We start from the raw sequence: 20,650 nt of genomic DNA on the forward strand, positions 1-20,650 counted from the left end.
GGAAACTCATTTTGATCTTGTATTATCCTGAAATATACACTATATATGGACAAGTAAACAGGGATTAAATAGGTAAAGTGACTTGCCCAACATCCCCTACAGAATGAGAGGCAAAGTTGGGAATTAGAAGCTAAAAGTTCCCATTTGGGGTCGTCTGCATCAACCACTTGACTGCACACCTTGACCATCATTATTGTGTGATTTTTCCCACCCCCGTAGATACTTAAAAGAGCGATACAAGAAGTTCCTCTGTCCTCATTTAGCGTCATTCAGTTTGCTTTGCATTCAGAGCATGTTGCACCAGACCTTCTTGCTGAAGTTTGTGAAAAGGTAACAAAGGCCTTAGAATATTCTTTTAAGGGAGAGCTTGGACAGGGATCCAGCACTCTTCAGGTTCTTATGATTTGTAACTTGTATTCCTTTAGATGAGAATCCAGCTTGCTGATATGCTGACTGTCTATGCGGGTCCATTTCATAAAGACTTTTGCCTGAAGTCTGTAAGGAGAGAATTTAAGAAATGTGGTCCTATCCGATCACTTACTGTGCTCACTGAAACACATCAGGTGAATAAGAGAGAATCCTATTAACTGTGTTAACTTGCTGACATACACCAGTAATGGTTTTGTTTTACTAGGAGAGGCAGCTCAGCAGAGGGGAAAGGACAACTTAAATATTGGTTGGTCTGCCTATGTGTCACTACAGTTAGCACTCACTGTGGAAAAGCCATTATAAACAGCCAGCATGGTTTAACTTCACTTGTGAGCTACTAGCACAACGAAAATGCTCTTTTCAAAGAAGCTGTAACGTAAAAGAGTCCAGGAGCAATGGAGATTTTCTCTCCTTAGTGTACAGAAGAGCATTAAGGCCCTTAATGGGTACACAAGAGGTTGTGAGTTCATTAAGTTCAGGTAATGGAACATGCTATTTAACACTGCACCTTTAAAGTATCATACATAGACTATAACTGGCTTCTTAGAATATTCTCCAACAGCCTATTAAATACTTTTGTGAAGGGAGAGGATTACTGTAGTTGCAATAGAAGACTCATGTAATGTTCTTCTTTTTAAAAGCCCCACATCTGCATTCAGTATGAAGTATTAGAAGCTGCTCAACTTGCTGTGGAAAGTCTGAATGGAGCTGATGTTGCAGGGTCCTGTATTAAGGTATGTGTAAGCATATGAGAGAAGCTGATCTATACCCAACATCGGACTCCATTAAAATACAGACAGGAAGTACTTTAATAACCTCTTTCATCAGAGGATCACAAAGTATGTTGCCAGCATTAATGAATTAGGCCACAGGATGCCTGTAAAGTTTACAGAAGTAATTAAACCCATTTTACAGATGGAGAGATTTGGTTGCAGAAAGACAGGACTTCCCCTAGATTATACAACAAATCAATGTAAGAAGCCGGGATCCTGGTTTGTGTTCTGAATGTAAATGCTGCTTAGAATTAAGGTTGCTATAGTCCTTAATGACTGTGTTAGTTAATATTGATGTGTCTAGAGCTGGTCATCTATCAAAATGGCACATAGTAAGACTCTAATGAAAAAAAACAACCTATCGAATTATAAGTGGTATGTTGAAAGTTATCTGCCTGTTATGTGGTCCGCTCATTGTGAGCTGCTCTGGGGGTTTACCCCCTTCCTGGTGGATGCTCAACCTGTCTCTGCACTGTGAGGTGTTTCTTCTTCATGATGGGGCCCCTCTGACTAGGTCACACTGCTCATTGCACCCTTTGGGGGTATCAGCCTTCAAACTGTCTCAGGCAGTCTGCTCCCCACTGCTTGGTCTCTGCCACTTCCCTAGTGACTGATAGGGAGACCTTGGCCGACTCTGTTCTGCCCTGTCCCATAGCCTTTCCTACCTTTCTGGCTCTTTTTCCTTCTCTGGGGGTCCCAGCCCAAACTTCCTCCTCACAAGGAGTAACTGGCTTACCCTCAGTAGTCCCAAACTTCCTCCTTCTCTCAGGGGTGAGTGCAGCCCACTTCCATACAGCTCCAACTACCCTCAGCTTCTGGGCTTTGTACAGGGCCTTTCTGCTCCCAGCCAACTGAGCCTTATATAATAATCCCTGCTCCCTGCCTCCTCCTTCAGGTGCTGCCTGGGGAGTTAATTGGCTCCTCTAACCTTAACCACTTCAGAACCAGCAGGGAAGATCACTCAGAGTCGGTGAGACATGCAGACCCACTCCTCTTCTTTAGACCAACTTGGTTTTTAACAAATTTCTGAAAATAAGCATAATTTGTAACGAGAGGGTCGAATTCCTGAGAGACTGTGGCCCCTAAAATTGCTCAGACTGGCAGCTTCCATGTATTTCTGTATGATACTCCCAGGTTCAGAGACCTGTCACTGTGATGATGCTGGACTGTGACATGCTGCTAAAAGAGCTAGAAATGGATATTGAAAATGAAGGTGTGATTTATGTGGCGGGGATGAAGAAAGCTCAAACCGAGAGAGACTTGCAAGAGAAATTCCGTCATTTCAAAGACCTGCAAGCTCTTTTCTGGCCTCGGGACCTTAAAAGCGGAAAGCACAGAAATTACTGTTTCCTGAGTAAGTAAATGGAGCACATTACACCAAATAGGTCTAACTTTGCAGACACACCTCACCTGGGCCTCCCTTGGAAGTTAATGGAGACTACAATCCCTGTAGCTCAGAGTGAGGTGGCACTGTGGGTTGCCACTGGATCGTTTCTAGACAACTGCCCAATCTGTCAGCCATGCAGCTGTGTTTTGCTTTCAACTTACAGCTAGAGATACACAATTTATAAAAACCAGTATTTAGTGATTACTAGCTCCTGCAGCTAGAGAGTCCCAAAGTGCTTCACAAACTGTCTGTATGCTCCTGTGCTGAAATTCCTGGGGGGCAGAAGATGGGCTTGGCTTGTCTTTCAGGAACTCCGTGTATGGTCTTATTGAAAAAGACATCCCACCCATAAGCTGTACAGAGTCCAGATTAACTACCTGCGGGGTGGAGGAAATGCTGAACAAGCACCAATGAAATTTGAACCTCTGGCTGTAGAGTCCAATGCTTAGATTGAAGCAGAAGATCGTGATCCTTGGGCTGTGCTACAGTGGTGCTGCTAGTCCTAGTCTCCTATATGCCATAGCTTTGGGTGGGGGGCGGGTCAGGGAGGGAGCCTATTTCCCTGGGGTTCCCAGCCACTGCCCCCACCACAACTGTGGGGGAGCCAGAGACCTGGGCCCTTTTAAATCACTGCTGGAGCCCCGTACACCTTGCTGCTGGCGGCACTGAAGACTGCACAGGGGAGGCTAGCTCAGCCCCACCCCTTCTGCATGAGGCCACACCCCTTTTAGAAGCAGCCACCTCCCACTCCTGCCTTGCCCAGGGGCCCAGAAAGTCTGTCGGCCCCACTGGCTTTGCCCTCTTGGTGTTGGGAAGGCAGAGCAGCAGTTGCTTTCTGAACTATGACTACTGACCTTGGGCATTTTTTGTTTAAGAATTTCAAACCTCAGAAGGCGCCCTAGGGGCTCTTCAAGAAATAAACAGACAAAGAGCTGAAGGCAGCCACCTGCGAAGTAGGAAAGGCCTCACTCCCAGCCACCTCCACAGATGGATTTGTCAGATGGACCCTAATGATAGGAAGCCCATTCAGCTGGCACATCACGTAAAACACATGAAAAAGGAACAACTATCTACCTCTGTGAGTTAAAGGCCTTTCTTACAGTAAATCATATGGCAAGGTAGAGTTGGGAACCAGACTTTGTAATCACAGCTATGACTCTGATCTCTATGGCTTTGGACAAACATCTTAACATCAGATTCAAGCCTGGAGAACAGCTGTACTTTACTCTGGGACAGAGGAGTGGTTAAAAACTAGTATTTGTAAAGCAGCTTGAAGACAACGTGTTACATGCTTTACTACAAACTGTAAAACAGACAAATTCGGTGCATCTGGTTTCAGCATAATGCAGTGCTACAGTGCCCTGTATTTTTTGAAAACAAAGAACTGGTGTTAAAATAAAATATAGGGGGAGAAACATAGAAAAGAAGGTGCAACTTGCAATGGGGTGGCCGCTGTGAAAGGATTGATGGGGAATGCCATGGCTAAGTGCCCTGAAAGAAAGAAGAGACCCAGGTTTCTGTTAGGGTAAGTCTATACTAGGAAAATAAGTCGATTTCAGATGCACAATTCTAGCTACAGCATTTGCATAGCTAATTCAGCATATCAGAATCGACTTACTTTCCTCATGAAGACCCAGCCTCTCTAGTCTCGCATCAATGTCCCTTACTCAAGGTGATAGCGTGAAGTACGGGGTCCACGGCCGAGCCAGAGAGGTCCGTTTTGCCGCATCTTCACCAGACGCGTCTGTCTTCCGTTAAGTATAGACAAGCCCTTGGTTCTGCATTGTCATTCTCACCTTTCCTTAATAAAATTGCACATTTTGCAGCAGTCGCAGGTTTCCCCCCTGCTCTCCAGTGACCATGCTTCAACTGCAGCCTAGAGAGACCCTCTAGGAATAACAGAATAAGGTGCCAACTATCTGTGCATGCCTATTCAGACGTTGATCACAGACTGCAAGTTTGCATGTTGTACGTTCACATCCAGCAGGAACTGCAGTGAGTTCAACTGCTTTTAAGGCAGCAGTCATACCCAGATTACTGCTGGATCCTATTGTCCGAAGTTTTCATGCTAATACCATTTTGTTTCTGTTCTACCCAGGAGCAAGACATAAGGAAAAAGCTGAAGCAGTTAGATTGCAGTATCAAAAAGCTTTATGAAAGTCTGGAGGATAATACACTGTGTGTTGTTCTGTTGCCAGGTGTGAACAGGTAATATTTACAAACAGTTTTCAAAGTGGACAGAGAACAAATTTATTGCCAAGCAAGTTAAACTGCATTGTAATGCAGGAAATACTGACGCTGGGGAGAACTGAGGGGATACTCCTTAGAATCATAAAGCCAGACAGGATGATGATGATTGTCTAGTTCAGGATCGGAGAGGCAGCTGTGTTAGTCACTATCCGCAAAAACAAGGAGGAGCCCTGTGGTGCCTTAAAGACTAGCAGATTTGATGGTGATAAGCTTTCATCTGATATAATGGGCCTTTGCCCACCTGAGCTGAAGCCCAGATAAATCTCTTAGTCTTTAAGGAAAGTGCCACAGGACTCCTTGTTTTTAATCTACTTCAGGGTTTCTCAACCAATTTTACATTTTCAGCCTGTGTTCTATACTGTTAGCTGGCCTGATGGTTGAGAACCACAGTGTTATTTCCCAGGCACCTCAGAGTGAGACCAGGAGTGAACCAGCAGCCCATACCTTGTACCCCACTGGGCAGCAGGGGAAGGCGGCCTGGACCCAGGATCACTACACGTGTCAGGGCAGTTCACATGCTAGGTTAGACAAAGTCCTATCACAGATGGTTTAGATAAAACATGATCCTGACTCAGAGCAGGGAACTGGACTAGAGGACAACAAGGTCCCTTCCAGTACATTTCTATCATTTTTATAACCAGTGTAGCCTTTCTAAGCCACTGAATAGCTATCTGGTAATGGTAACACATACTGGACTTGAAAGGCTCCATGTGTTCTCAAAGACCATTTTTAGTTTGTTGGATTTTTCAGCTTTCTAAATAGGCTGTGAAATAAATGTCAGACTACTTAGAATAGCAGCTTGATATTATGAATTAGGAAAAAAGTGCCTTCAAACTGCACTTTTGTTAACCAAAGAGACCTTGCACTTATGTCAGTTAAATCTTCCCTCCATTCCAGAGCTAATTCAGCATCTCCTTATTCCATTCAGATGGAGATTGGATGATTTTGTTCACCTATGTTTCTGGCTTTCATTCATCTTAGATAGAAGAGGCTTGATTATTTCATGGAGATGTAGACAAAAGCTTTTTTGTTTTTTGTATACTGAAAAAGAGCATATGATGAAACTGAAGGGGTCAGAGGCTGGTCTGAATGAACTTTTGCCTGTCTGACCATGCATGCTCTTTGCCAGTTGTGAAAGAGGCTTTGAAAGTAAATAGATGGATGCGGTGTCGATGAGGTGTTTGCACCATCTTCCCTGCTCAACAGAGCTGTTCCTGAAGGCTTTTTCTCTGCCAGAACGTGATTGGGACAAACACATACTTGGACTTCAGATGGCTGAATTTAGATCGGGGTGCTCATAGTTGCAGTTGAAGGTGCTTTGATGGTCTCCAGCACCATAATATCTGGTGTCTGACTATCTTCACATCACCACTGGAAAGAGCGTCTCCACTATACACATAAGAGCTGAGAGCCAGAGAGAAAATCTGAGGGGAGCAAGGAATCAACCCTCTTGTCTCCCAAGCTCCAAGACAGTGAGGATATTCAGCAGTTAGAGCATTCTCCTGAGCATCCTGTGAAGCTCATGGATTGTAGTTCTGCTGCTGCTTGCTTGTTCTGTTGACACCAGAGGCAGGACCTCTCTAGCCCAGCACACCCTGGTCCACCATCATTTTAGTTTATTGGTTGTCCACTTATGGTTGTGGTCAAGTTTCCTACAGCCCCCCCCAGTCCTGGCTCTGCACTGTTATTTAGCTCTAGTTTACCCCTAAATGCCATCTAAGAACCCAGTAAGCGGGGGAAGTGTTGGTAATTAATGCTGAGGGATAATATTGATCTCCCTTGTTTGGACAGATTCTCATTAGTACTGATCAGATCTGAGGGTACTGGAGTAGATTGGCTCAACCTGTACAACAGTACCAAAGGTTACTCTTTTCTGTTGACTCTGGCTACTTGAGTCAGGATGGATCATGTTTGTCCTTTTGACAGTGTTGATCTATTAATCTGTGGGAGGCTAACTCTAATCAGGTCCCTGTCCAGGTAGCTGTACAATTTTTCATTCCAACCAAAGTTAGTCTGGATGTTAACTTGATGCTCACATAGCCTTGACTAAAGTGGCTTATTCTAGCCCCCTAATTCACTAACATATCACTTCTTCACTCAGCTACACAGTAATAGCCAGGAGGTTGGCTACTCCACTGACACCTTGTTTGAAGTTCAGTTTACTACATGCAGAACATCAGGCATTATCATCAGCTTTCTTAACTACCAAGTACAGAGGTTGGGTTGCTCAGAGCTCCAGCAAGGGATTCAGGGTGGTCTCTTAGAACCTGCTACAACAGTTGGCATAGCCTAGTGCAAGTGTGTTTTTTTGCTACGTTCCACAAGGAATACTCCATTAATCAGCCACCAGGGAAGTTTGATCACTGGGACAAACCTTTATAGGGTTTATTTTTGAAGTCTCTGCTTGCTCCTTTGACTATGCTGCTTTGGTGTAGAATCACGTTTGAAGTAAGGTTGATGGGTTTAAGCACTCATTTTGCTATAGATAAGCCTGAGTGATACAGAGCAGTTGCTTGCAGGTAGCTGTGGAATCAATGTATTTTCCTCTATGGGTGACCTGCTGACGAAGACTTCACCCTTGCCCCGTAATTACTCAGAATTCCAGGGGAAGAATGTAGAAGAGGGCTCTCTATAAGGAAAGTCCACTGCAACGTCCAAACTTGAGATGATTCACTCTTTTGTCATACCCCCTCCCCACCCTTGCACAGAACAGTACTTACCAGTTTCAAATGGTTAACTCCAGCGAGATCCTGTGCCAGGGAGCCTCTAGGCCCATTAGCAGAACAGTCGATAGGAGAAAGCTCCATCAGCCTTAGACCAACCATCGTGGGTCAGGACCTACATGACTCTCAGAGCCTATCCATAGCTCAGAAGAATGAAGTGTCAGCCTTGGTGGAAGCTTTCTCCCCTACCATCTCCTGTGGTTTTAAAAGGGAGAATCTTGTTATAATGAAAATACAAAGCTTTTCTTGGATAAACCTGCCTAGCTCCCCTACAACACACCTTCAGCCCATTGAGGCTTGCTGGTGTCATGCTGATGAATATTAAGCTGCTAAGGTACTGCAGCTTAGCACTTGCTCTGAAGGACAGAAGTAATATTTTTCTTGTTTCTGTTGCAGGCTTTATGGATCATGCTCTGGCCTTGGTCTGATAGGAATAAAGGATGGAAACTGTGCCTGTTAGACTGCATGATTTTTTTTTTCCTTTAAATTGTCCATACCCCCAAAAACCAACAGACTCTCCCTCTGTCCTATCTAAAAATAAAGCAATTCGACACTGTTAGTGCAGCAAACCTTTCTTCTAGCACTTCTAGCTTTGGTGCCGCTGGCTGGTAGCCAGCTCTGTGCTTGGGGAACTGTGTACGTGTCCATACTGCCAAAGGAAAACAGGGCAGCCAGGGTGATTGATTTGTCCACAAGCTGAATGGCCCCAATCTACAAGGAATTTAGGCTTTTAAGGGGCTTGCATGGGTAGTTGTCAGCTAGGCTCTCTTCATTTAACTTAGCCCATCCTTGACACTATGAAAAATTAATTTGTCTCTCTCCCACTCCCCCACCCTGCCCAAAAAAGCATCTGAGTTTACAGTCATGCTGTGGAACTCTTGGTAAATTAGGCCCGTTAATTAATATTTCATGTCACGTCTATTACAGATGGTGTGTTATGCTTCTCTGTGTGAATGAACTAGCTGTGAACTTCAGAGAAGCACTTTACTTTGCCCTGGGGAAGATGGAATTAGGATTTGTATCTTGGGCAACTTCAACATAGAAGAGGAAAAATTACAGCTCAGGCTGCAGCAGGATCAAAGAAAGAGTACTTGGCAGGTGAACATCACAGGCATAATGCTCTTCTGGGGGCAAAAGTTAGAAAACCAGGCCCCCACGCCTACATAAAAGAGTAAATAGCAAACTTGCCTTGGAACGAGAAACAGCATGGTAATCTTTTGGGTTAGGCCCAGTTTTAGAGGTAGGTTTCACACCCAAGATCAAGTGTAGGTCTAGCTCACGTGCTACAGAAAATTTCCCATCATCCCCTGATGCCAAGCAATAGGCCACACCTTTTTATGTCCTCACAAGTGAACTAGTTGCTGTGAATAAATCAGAACCCCCCCAAAAATAAAAAAATCTCGTTTGCTAGTGAGGCCCAGTCGAGAAAAGGGAACATTTTCGCAGCAAAAGCAAGCAGGAGAGTGTGCAGTGTTTGCAGAAGAGTGGCTTTAGAAAGACTCACTCCTGCGAAGAGGCAGGCGGTTGTCGTTTAATGTAACGTTTCTGACATGAGAAGGATAAAGCAATGAGTAAGAAGAGGCCAAAAATTATCAGAGGTGCTATTAGAACGCCCACCGCCACATCCTACTCTCCATTTTCCTACAGGGACAAGGAATTCAAGTTGCTCAACTGGCAAGTTACACCCTGTCTTGATCCATCCGTGGTCATTCTGAACTACAAAATGAATGGAGCCACCATCTGAGTTAAGGAGGGATGGGGAGAAGTAGATTCCCATTATCTAGTAACCAGCTTAGTCCTTTATACTCATGACTGGGCGGTGCTTTTACTGGTGGAACTCCCCTCTGGGGGTCAGCTCAGAGCATTAATATCACAGCACTGTCAATGAAGATACCTGGGCTGTCAGGCAAATGGGATTTGTTAAAGGAAGGAAAGAGCAGCAACCTAAAGGGAAGCAATGCTGAACTTTACTGAATAAACCGCACCAAGTTTTGTGTGGGAATTAAAGGCTGGGCAGTCCTCTGTCTCTGGGCAACGCTTTCATGTCAGAGAGAGAACGGCTGTGGACTGAAGTGACTGAACTCGTGAACTAGATCCCAGCCCAAGGACCGTAACTGCCCAAAGAATGCAGCCATTCCCTGCAAGATAAAACTCAGAGCCCAAGGCTGCCAACACTGCACATCTAGGTGAACACACAGAAATACAGGGTTGTAACAGCAGGAGAAACATCCTCCCCAGGCCAAGCAGATCTTGACCCAACCTTGCTGTTGCACCGTTTTTTACTGCAAGAGTGGAAGGAGGTGCTGGTGACCAATCTACGAAAGGCTCATTTCGCTCCTGCTGAGATCAATAGCAATATCCTGACTAACAAGAGGTGGATGGAGCTCTTGGCAAGCACAGGCCCCAGTGATGGCTGGCTGTACCAAGCACATCTCTTTCCTTTAGTGTACATCTACACTGCAGCTAGGGTAGTGCTTCCCAGCACAGGCTGTCTGTCACTCACTCACTCACTCTCGCTCTCTCTCCTCCACCTAGTGCACTTAAAAACAAAATAGCCAGGGAAATGAGCAGCAGCTCTGACTGGCTGCTGAGATACAAACTGGCCCCAGCACTAGGGTACATACTCCAGCAGCTGAGCCACTACGCCCTCCTGGCCGCACTGCTGGTTTAATCATGCTACCTCAAAGCACAGCTAATGCGTCATCTTTCTACTTGTGCTGGAAAGTGCCCTCCCCCAGCTGCAGCATGGATGTAGCCTTTGCTTCCTGCACTGCAAAGTAAAAGGGCTGTTTCCCCATCATGCAATTAAAAACGGAGCAGTCACTTCATTGCAAACAGTGAAGGACGGTTTAAAGATCCAGGATCCTGTTTGAGAAGTTACAGAGATGACAGACAATGCTGGCAACAATCCTATTTATATAATCAGTGTTCCCTGTAAGCGATGCACGTGAGCACCCACCCAGGAGACATTCAGATGTTGATGAGCTGAATGCCCACAGCTGGCAGCAGCCAGCAGCATGTTTCTACTGGTGGTGCACATCCACACAGGCCTCGGTGCATATAAAATTTATTCTGCACAGGGATGGAAAAAAATTAGAGGGAACATTGTTTATAATCATTAAAAATAATTAAGTTTCCCATTTTAATTGAAAATTTATGTATAAAGGATTTCAGCTTTAAATAAGACATTTGTACAAAGTTCTAACACAAAACAGTGAACACCAACCAAAATGTGCATTATGTAAACACCAAATTGTTATTCATTTGTTCAGTAATGCACAGACAATGCTGCAAATTCCCTTTCCAGTGGATTGAATTTCTGTAGCTATCTTCCCCCCACAAATCTTACTGGAACACAGGAAATCCAGCAGCTTTGGAACATTTACAGAGCTACAGTAGTCAAAAATACATTGTGACTAAAGGATATTTTAAAAGGGATTATTTTAAATATACAGAAATAGGTTTTAACTCACAGGTAAATGAATGGCAAATCAGATTAGAAAAAAGCACCAAAATATTTAATATACATCTGGCACAAGGTCTACAGGAAGTTGGTAATGGACAAACCAATACCTTGCTTTTTAAAGGAAAAAACAGACTGCATTTAATACTCTTATTTAAAAGAGGACACAGTCAGCTTAAAAACAAAATCACACTCAAAAAAACTACTACAACCAAACAGAACCTTAGTTTGTTTTGTGCATTTGACAGCACTTCATAGAGCACATTCACTGCTTCCACTCTGTGGGACTTTCACACAGTAACAACTGGTGAGAAAAAGTGTAACCATAAAACCACAAATACTGGCAAGGGAACTCAAAGCAGCAGGTGCAGTACCTGGAACTACTGTTTAAAAAGTTTCAAATTGGCTCTGTCCTTTAAAAAAATAAAAAGGAATAGCATGAAACAGGATGCACCCCAGCCAATTTCAAGCACAATTTGCAGAGCACTTCTGGTACAGTTAGATACAGAGAAAGCACGGCCCTGTAGATGCACACGACACGATAGTACTTTCCAACAGCGGGAAGACTGCTGGATGGGACATTGGGCATCTTTTAGGTAAATCCAAAAGGCAAAACCTGAATCTTATGATTATCTCCAGCTGTGCAGTTAAGGTGAAGTGTTCTGCTCTGACAAGGATTCTCCCTCTTCTGGGCCCCCAGCTGGTTTTAAGCAGGAGTGCCTCTTACGGGAATCAGGTGCACTAACTTGTTACAGAGATACTGGAGAACTAATATGAAGCCAATTGTGTTCTCACACAATTGAGCGAAAGCCACATGGAAGTTATCCAAAGCCATACAGATGTAGGTTAGCTTTAGTTCATTGCCTGGGGCAGGGGATATAAAGCCATCAAAAAATTATTCCTCCTGTCAGGCAAATTTAGACTAAGCTGGGGTCAGATTCAGCTGCATGTTATGTGTTACAAGAACAAATCTTGCTCTTTTCAAACTTTTACTCTCCACAGTCCACTTCCAGACCCTGTCCTCACAGTCCCCTGATGCATTCAGGCTACAGCTACACTCCCACAGATGATCAACCCATTCAGGGTCGATCTTCCAGGGTTTGATTTCAAGCACACGCAGAATGATGCTCTCAGGGATCAAAGTCAACCCTGCACTCCTCACAAGAGGCGAGGAATAAGGAAGGTCAAAGGGAAAAACGCTCCTGTTGATCTTCCCCTGTGTACACAGACATAGAAATCGACTGCATGTAAGTCGATTTTAGCTACGCAAAGTATGCTGGCCATCTACATCTGTCTAGTGTAGACAGAGGGTATGTCTATATTTACGGGGGTTCGACACCCCACGATCGATCCACCAGAGTTCAAGTTTGCCCCGTCAGTGAAGACATGACAAAAAAAAATCACTCTCTCTGTGCTTGGACGTCGACCCTAGTACTCCACACTGCCATGTGAAGTAAGGGACGTCGGTGCAAGCCTGAAGAGCCCTGACCTACACCAGGGAACAAATTCAATCCTGATATGTCAATTCTAGCTATGCTAATGGCATAACTAGAATTGCCAATCTGGGACTGACTGTGATCCTTTGTATAGGCCAGATCATAGACGGAGTGACTCACTACTGCTACAGCCCCCTCATGCCAGCCATAAGTATCTCAAATATCCAGCCTTAGAACACATTTTTGCAAGCTGCAGCAACTTCTCCATGAACTTTAATGCTCAGGAGCAAGCCGGACCTACTCCTGCCTTCCTTTTTCCCCTTCATTCATCATTGGAGAGTTAAAACATCCTTTAAATCGCAACCATGCTTTTCAGATCACTGTTTACAGATAGTCTAGAAATTGTAGCCTTAAAATATTAAGCACTATGCTATAAAGTTCTCTAATGCTAGTACTGTATTCCTGTAAGTATAACAGCCGCCAGCCTAGAGCTCTGCTGAAATTTCATGCAGGTCTGTCATTTCTGTCATGCATAACTTGCCCTGTTTATTTAACCAAGGACAGAAAAAGAAGTCACACTGCTGTTTCTGCATAAATGGCAATATTCAAGTAAACACGAGTTCCACAGCAGGTAACCTTCAGCTCAGAAAATATAATTTAAGGAAAAATAAAGTTACAGTATAACCAAAGACAAAATGCTTTTCTGCCTGTGCATAGAGCCATCTACAAACAACCAGAGGAGGCTTATTTGAAGAGTGCAACCATGCAAAGATAGGAGCTTTAAAAGTGTACTACCTCTCAAATACAATTATCCCTTTATAAAACTAAAGACAGAAAGATAAATTAATGTAAATAGTGAGGAACTGCTATCAATTCCATAGATCATTTAAGGCAAGCTGTTTGCAGAACTAGTCTGTTCAAGCCCCTGTTGCCTATTGCTTGACAAGTCCCCATTTTTATTTGCCCCTGCACAGATAGCGCAAGGAGGTCAAATGAGTAACACACGCACTAGGGGAAAAAACCCACAACAGCTCTGAGTTTGGAAGAATGGTCGGACAGCTGCATTAGCTACCATGTAGCATTTACATCAGGTTTATGCAGACAGTAATTTTGCTGTACATTTTGCAGGGAAGGGAAGAAGTTGTGACACACGAGGACGACACCCACACAGATTAAAATAAAACGAGTTAAAGTGGCATGTCACCATCTCTCACAACGTGAGAACTTCGCAGCTTTGCTTTGAACATAACATTATACATTAAACATCAGGTGAAGGGCAGGAGAAAATGGACACAGCTGTTGAAGCTGAATTGGTCCAAACAAGTGGAACTACAAAACCGATTAAAATGTGACAGTTACAGTCTCACATGGAACAACCACAGTAAAACACGCACACGTCTCATGGTACTGCACTGGGTGGGTTACTAATACATTCTAAGAAACAAATTGAATAGGCTCTGTCCTCTCAAAGCAATGGCTTTTCAGTCTCCAAGGGAAGGCCTATTTATTACTGACATACTCTAGCCCAAATGAGGGTAGGGGGGAACCCAACACCACAAGAGTGACTTCCACCATTGCACTACACTACTCTGTATGTCTCCTACATTGCAGGATATCCAACATCCTGAATGACCTCAGTTTGTTCAGCAGTTTGGCATGGTTCTGCGTTTTAGATATATGGGAATGGTCCATTATAAGATTCACTGAAGATACATTAGCAGCAGCACTCGGAAGACCATGGAGAACTGAGAGAGAGACAGACGGACAGACAATACCCAGCACATCAATATAATGAAGTGGATTAGGAAGGAAAGAATGGTGACACTTAACCGCTCAGTAAATCTAAGAACAGATCAGTCACCATGTATCGCGTGGTGAATGAACTGCAACCTTATTCTGTCTTACAGTCTGCTGCATTTTACTGAGCTTAGAGAGAAATTTGAATCTCTGGATTCATATTGTCAATAGTTTGTGGGGTGAGTGAGACATTACTACATACAACCAAGTGTGGGTGCATGACTACAATAAAATTAAATGGACACCAGCAATTTAGAAGATGTATTCTTCAATACATTTGTGTGTTTGGTCTTAGACACTTTAATGTCAGATTCATTTTTAAATATGAAGGACTATTGCACACCTGTCCCTGAAACTCAGCCCAAGAGCAGAGTCTGGTACCCAATTAAGGCTGTCTGTGACATCATATTGTAGACCACAAGGCTGCAAAACCTGGAAATTTATGAGGCTACGCCATGAGTGAGACAACTACCAACCATGATACCAGAGCAGAAGTGATTTTAAATCACCAGAGCCTAGAGATAAGAATTTCCTTGTTCAACACTTGCATAAAATTGTTTATAAATGAAAAGATTAAATGACCAGATTACAAATTCGACATCTACCCTCATTTAATGTACTCTCAAGTCACGTTTATGACTATTACCCGAAGTGCATGATCCTGCAAAGGAGACTTTACTTGCAAGACTAGTCCTATTTGACCTCAGTGGCAATACTCACATGAATAAGGAGTTTTACAGGATGTCACTTCAATTAATTTGAAATACTAAATTTTAAAGGTATCGTGAGCCCCAATGCAGCTGTGTAAAACTCAGTGTATTTAAATGAGCCACATTCTTTAGATGTGAAAAGGAAGGCTACAAAAGTGACAGGGAGCTTACATATCAGACCATTTTCCCCAGTAGATAACAAACTAATGCACTGTATATCCATAGCTACTTAGTCCCAAGATGTAGGAGTTTCACTATATTAAATTTTTAGCTATACTTTTAAAAAAAAATTGGAAACAAAAAATTCTAATGGTTTCCAGAATCGTATCAGGATCATGCCCATTTATAATCTCTTGGTCTACACTTTAAAGATTTTGTGTATATTCATGAAAAATATGAATATATTTGCCCTATTCCATGGAATTTCACAGTTCAACCATTAAACAAGGACGTTTTCAGAGGCTCCGGTATTAATAAAGATTTTCCAGAAACATGTACACAACTCTAATTCCATTACCAATACAGTGAGTATTAAAATGCAAGTTATATTTGGCATTTGGGATTATCAAACTGCCAGGCAAGCCGGAGTAAGTACTGTCACTGTCTGTCACTCACACTGTTGTAAAAAACAGTACAACTCAGGCAAAGAACAGAGTGTAAGATTTTGTAGTCCCTGGTTTGCATAAATTTTAAAATCATAAACTTGAGTTTTTGTATTTTTTTCTCTTTTGTCATCCAAAAGTGAAACTGAGTATAGCATACAAATAAATGGCTATTTTCGAGATAGATTTGGCTAGCAATATATAGTAAGTGTTTGATATCCAAGAGGCTTGAATGATTTCTGGTAGAGAAATATCTACACAACAGGGCTTTCCTTTTGTTATTACATCACAGCAGCCAAGACGCCTGGGTTCTCTCCCCCACACCCCCACCTCAAGCAACGTAAGTGAAATTTCTTCTTTGACACAACTATCGCCACCAGCCTGTCTTGGCAAAGAACTCTGAATTACACCTAAGGAAGGGAATGACTAGCCCTTGGTATGCTGCAGAATTTTCATCCATATTGGGATCAGAACTTAAAAACCACTCTTCAGTTTCTATGCCATAACCTTTTGTAGCCATTGCAATCTATTAAGTACCATTGTAAGTAATGACTGTCAAAAGTCAGTACTTATGAGCATGCAGTAAGTATTCACTAACAGCCAGCTTTCAAACTTGGGACATTTTAAGTTTTTTTTCGGGGAAAGTGAAGTGATTTAACAAAAAAAGACACTAGATCATTAACCAAAATGCATGTGTAGCCTTAAAGTTAAAAACAGCCTCTCCATTTTTGCTCAAACCACAACCACACTGAGGTTTTAGATACAGTAATGGCATAGTAATATTGGTCTGAGGTGCGATTTCTCCCATTACCACCTCAACCATAGCTGTGTCACCAAAGGGCCTAATATAGGCACAGCTTTACTGTCAAAAAGTGCTCATGCTTAATTTGCTTAGCAAACCAGAATGCTTACACTAGTAAAAGCCCCTGTTCACTGGTACTGAAGGGCTTTGCCAGTACACAGGCTAATGTACACAAAGTTTCAGGATGTATTTAATTACCAGGAGTCAAGTTTAAACTTTGTGTTTCTCCTGCTAGTTGACAACCTGGTTTTTTACATGTCCCTAAAGCACTCAGCATTTGCTAAAGAAAGAAGAGGTTGATCTCTCATCATGGTGAGAATATGTAAATTGAGCACACCTTCTTAAAACAGATATGAACTGCAGTTTCATTACACAGGCATTGTTAATGATACAAGATCTCAAAACAGATCTTGCCACTTGATTTGCTAACATGTGGTGCCCACTGTGAGAGTCTGCATGGGCTTACCATAGGCACTGGAATGCATGCTAGCAATTTACAATTTGCTTTACTTTCAAAGAGCCCAACAGCATAAATGCTCCTGGACAATATGCACTAATTGCTCAGTTCCATATTTTTCCCCCAAATTTAAGCCATTTTATGGACCTGAATTACAATTCTGAAAATAAACTTGTATAATAGAAATGTATCAAACATATGGAGCCAGTGCTTAGCTTAATAGAAAGCTTCGGCAATTATCCCTTTTTACCAAGTAGTATAAAAAAGAAGATATACTAAAACTTAAAAAAGGTAGCAGCAATAACCAAAATATTTCAACCAGTGTTAACAAAACTCCCTTTTTTAGGTCACAACAGGCAAATAATCCAAATACATATAATTTAAAACAATAAATTGAGTCCTATTTAAACATAATTAAATCAGGTTAAAAATGAATTGTCCATAGCGTTGCCATTAAGAACACATCAAAGAATTCACTTTTTCATTGGGTATTAATGTTGTTGCTGCCCCAGAAATTTTGGAGAGGGGTGACTATGTTTTCGCAATTAAGAATAGGTTAAAAAATTAGTTTATCAACATTAATGCAAAAGACCATCCCTACAGAAATACACCGCACTTGCCAGACAAGTAAGTCGATAATACTTTAGATACAGCTCAAGTGTAAATTAAAGCAGATTTACATACCAAAGAGTTTTCCTTGTTTTCCTTGAAGGAATTTTTTTTTGTTTTGTTTTTTGCATCTGTTAATGTTTACAAGCCATAAAAAGGAGAACCTTTGGCTCCAAAGTATTTTCACATAACCATAAAAATACGAATGGCTTCAGAAGAAAGGAAAAATTCATCAAGGAAGTCTGCCTCCAGTAAAACTGAGGTAGCACTGCTCTTTCACCTGGGATGCTGAAGTAATTTAGATACAAAGTATTAACTACCATCCAGTTGACTAACAGGTGCTGTATGTTTTCAGACAAAATCCAACAGTTCAACACTAAAAAAAAAAAAAGTGACTTGAACTCATGTTTTCTGAGAATTAGCTTAAAATGGGATTTAACCATATTACAAAAAACAGTTACTGACATTGTTTTTAGAGCCTTATCATCTGGAAATTAATGCGTTTGCAGTTAGCAGTTAACACTGCTATTCATCTTGGTATAAAACCATACAATTAATATAGCCTAAAATTTCAACAATGTAAACAGCTCTACACACAGTACAGACCTGCCCTGACAGATGTAGTATAGAAAACTTGAATCTGGCACTGTATAATTTAGCAATGTTAATTTAAATGTAACAAAAAGATCTATATTGTGCAAGAAATGTCAGACTTTTACTATTCTGAAATCTTTAAAAAACAATAACTTTGTTTTACTCATAGTCAGGGTCAAATATTTCAGGGCAAGAGTTAAAAGATGTAACCAAAATTAAGAAAGTGCCTAACCCATGATACAGCATTTTAGAGCCCTTTCAAATACAAGGCAGAGAAAGGTGTAAAGTAGAAAAATCTGGAGCCTCAGTAATTTCCAGAAAGGTCCAGAGTTTACATTTAAAGAAGGGCAACAGGTTGTTTCTGTCACTGCTGCTTAAATGCTGCTAAGTCTGTTCTTCTATACACAGACCTTCTGTGTCTGAACATGTTATACATTTGGTTTCCTCTTCTTTTTTCCTTCGTTCCATTTCCCATTCTACAAAGGTATCAAAGAGACTAGGCCAGGCCTCATCTTCACTGTAGTTGCTAAGGTCTGGTCCAATCACCTGAGTAAAATTTAGGAACATGTTCCATGTGTCCCGGGAGATTCCCTTGATTCCTGAGGGGTTCTCAGTTAGGAAGTTTAACCACTGGTCCAATATAGGGGGTTTATTTTGGGTGAAGACTAATTTCCAAAGGGCAATGGCTATTTCCCGATGCAGAGACCTCTGTCCTTCTTCAGAGTCCAGGCCAAACTGAAAGGTGAAACGATAGAGATCTTTGAATTTATCTTCTTGTTTGGCTTCATTCAAGAGACTAGGGAACCTAGAACAAATGCCGTCAATGCTGTCCGCATTTATTGCTTTGCAGCCCTCGAAAAACTCCTTCCTATTAGCAAAAGAAAAACCATCTGTTAGTACCTTCACATGCAGATACTGTAAAACCCTGTCTGAATATACCTCTGTGTTTTATATATTGAGTCTGTTCTGGTAAGGCTATAGATCTGAAGTGGGTCTGTCCAACAAAAGTTCATCACCTAACAAATTATTTTATTAGTCTTTGAAGTGCTACATGACTGTTTTAATAGAATACAGACTAACACAGCTATCTCTCTGTCACTGTCTGAATATAGCTATTTAGAGCCCCACAGGGACCTACTTTGATAAGGCTAAAAGCTGCGAACTGTCAAATTCAACACACACTCACCTTTCCTCCTCAGCAGTGAGAGCTGCTAAGCAGCCTGTTCAGGAAGAAATTTGAATATCAAAAGTTTGTAATTGCTTTTGAATCCAAGTTTCCAGCACTGTTAAATTACCCCACTGGGGTGCCATTTACATTTGAAAGGGATAATTCTGTACAGCCTTCCCTACTGCCTGGATGGGCACTGTTTCACATTCCTCTTATCTTAAGTGCTTTTAGCACCAGAGAAATGCCCAACCTGCAGGCTCAGAACAGGCACAATGACCCTGCCAAAGAACAGTAACAGAAAGAAAGCCGTGCTAGTCCATATACTATGAAAACACAAAAGCAGTCCAGTAGCACTTTAAAGACTAACAAAGTAATTTATTAGGTGATGAGCTTCCGTGGGACAGACCCACTTCTTCAGACCATAGCCAGACCAGACCAGACTAAATATTTAAGGCACAGAGAACCAAAAATAGTAATCAAGGTTGACAAATCAGAAAAATTACCATTAAGGTGAGAAAATCAGAGAGCAGAGCGCAGAAAGGGAGGGGGAGTCAAGAATTAGATAAAGCAAAGTATGTAAAAGAGCCCCTATGATGAGCTAGAAAATTGTCATCCCGGTTCAAACCGAGTGTTAACGTGTCAAATTTAAATATAAAAGAGTTCAGCAGCCTCTCTTCCCAAACCGCCGTGAAAACTCCTTTTCAGTAAAACACAGACTTTCAGGTCATTAACAGAATGGCCCACTTCAAAGAGCCCCTTTTAATAGCTGCATTAGCCCCTTTTCATTCAAAAACAGTATCTACAGAGAGACACACTCCCAGCCTTAGTGACCAAGGCTGTTGCCAAAGGTGATGTGCTGAGGGGGTTGTATATGAGTAGTCCCCATGTGACCTTACCTGCCACCAGCCAGTAAATTCAGCATTTCAGCCAATGGCAGGGAAGACAGCAGCATTTACTCTGCCTCAGGTTATTCCTCTGCTCTGGTGGGAGAAGCAGCAAGGTGGGTGTCCACAGTAGGGGCTCTCCATTCTCCCTGGGACAGAGGGCCACCTGTAGAAGCCCTATGGGAGGAAGGTGGGACAGGCTGTGCTGGATGAGGCTCAAGGTGTGTGGCTGAGGTGGCTGGGGGTTGAAGAAGTGTGTGCGAGTTCTCTCTGTTATGGCTGGCTGGGGTTTGAAGTGGGGGCTTCCCTCTGTATCCTGTCTGGGTCTGGGATTTGAAGCAAACCTGCTATTTGAACAAAAGAAACCAGCAGTCATGTAGCACTTTAAAGACTAACAAAATAATGTATTAGGTGATGAGCTTTGGTGGGGCAGTCTGACTTCTTCAGACCTGGAGACAGTGCTGTAGTGTTTTGTTAGGATACAGACTGACGGCTGCCTCTCTGTCACTGTTCATCCTGCAATCTGAGCGGGTGCTAGTGTGGAGCAGGTCTGGGTCCACCCCACC

At 42.4% G+C, this 20,650-nt stretch overlaps 2 protein-coding genes across 6 annotated transcripts in view; one reads left to right on the forward strand and one right to left on the reverse strand.

Moving 5' to 3' along the window:
• Positions 1-8,130, forward strand: part of REXO5 (RNA exonuclease 5) — a 34,023-nt gene extending 25,893 nt beyond the window's left edge. For 2 of the 3 annotated variants that reach the window (XM_075011011.1, XM_075011012.1), the window contains exons 14-20: positions 220-330; positions 426-563; positions 1,071-1,163; positions 2,337-2,556; positions 3,465-3,667; positions 4,688-4,797; positions 7,959-8,130. In XM_075011011.1, the coding sequence (XP_074867112.1) occupies positions 220-330; positions 426-563; positions 1,071-1,163; positions 2,337-2,556; positions 3,465-3,667; positions 4,688-4,797; positions 7,959-8,022 (939 nt within the window). In that variant the 3' untranslated portion in view covers positions 8,023-8,130. Of the gene's footprint in view, positions 1-219; positions 331-425; positions 564-1,070; positions 1,164-2,336; positions 2,557-3,464; positions 3,668-4,415; positions 4,585-4,687; positions 4,798-7,958 lie in introns of all 3 variants that reach the window. The other variant, XR_012647783.1, reaches the window with a different exon arrangement.
• A 2,573-nt stretch (positions 8,131-10,703) lies between these two features.
• The window catches only part of DCUN1D3 (defective in cullin neddylation 1 domain containing 3), a 38,806-nt gene continuing 28,859 nt past the window's right edge, over positions 10,704-20,650 (reverse strand). For all 3 annotated transcript variants that reach the window (XM_075010952.1, XM_075010954.1, XM_075010953.1), the window contains exon 4: positions 10,704-18,900. In XM_075010952.1, the coding sequence (XP_074867053.1) occupies positions 18,417-18,900 (484 nt within the window). In that variant the 3' untranslated portion in view covers positions 10,704-18,416. The remainder of the gene's footprint in view (positions 18,901-20,650) is intronic.

This window comes from Carettochelys insculpta, chromosome 16, assembly GCF_033958435.1.
Source record: "Carettochelys insculpta isolate YL-2023 chromosome 16, ASM3395843v1, whole genome shotgun sequence".
NCBI lineage: Eukaryota > Metazoa > Chordata > Testudines > Carettochelyidae > Carettochelys > Carettochelys insculpta.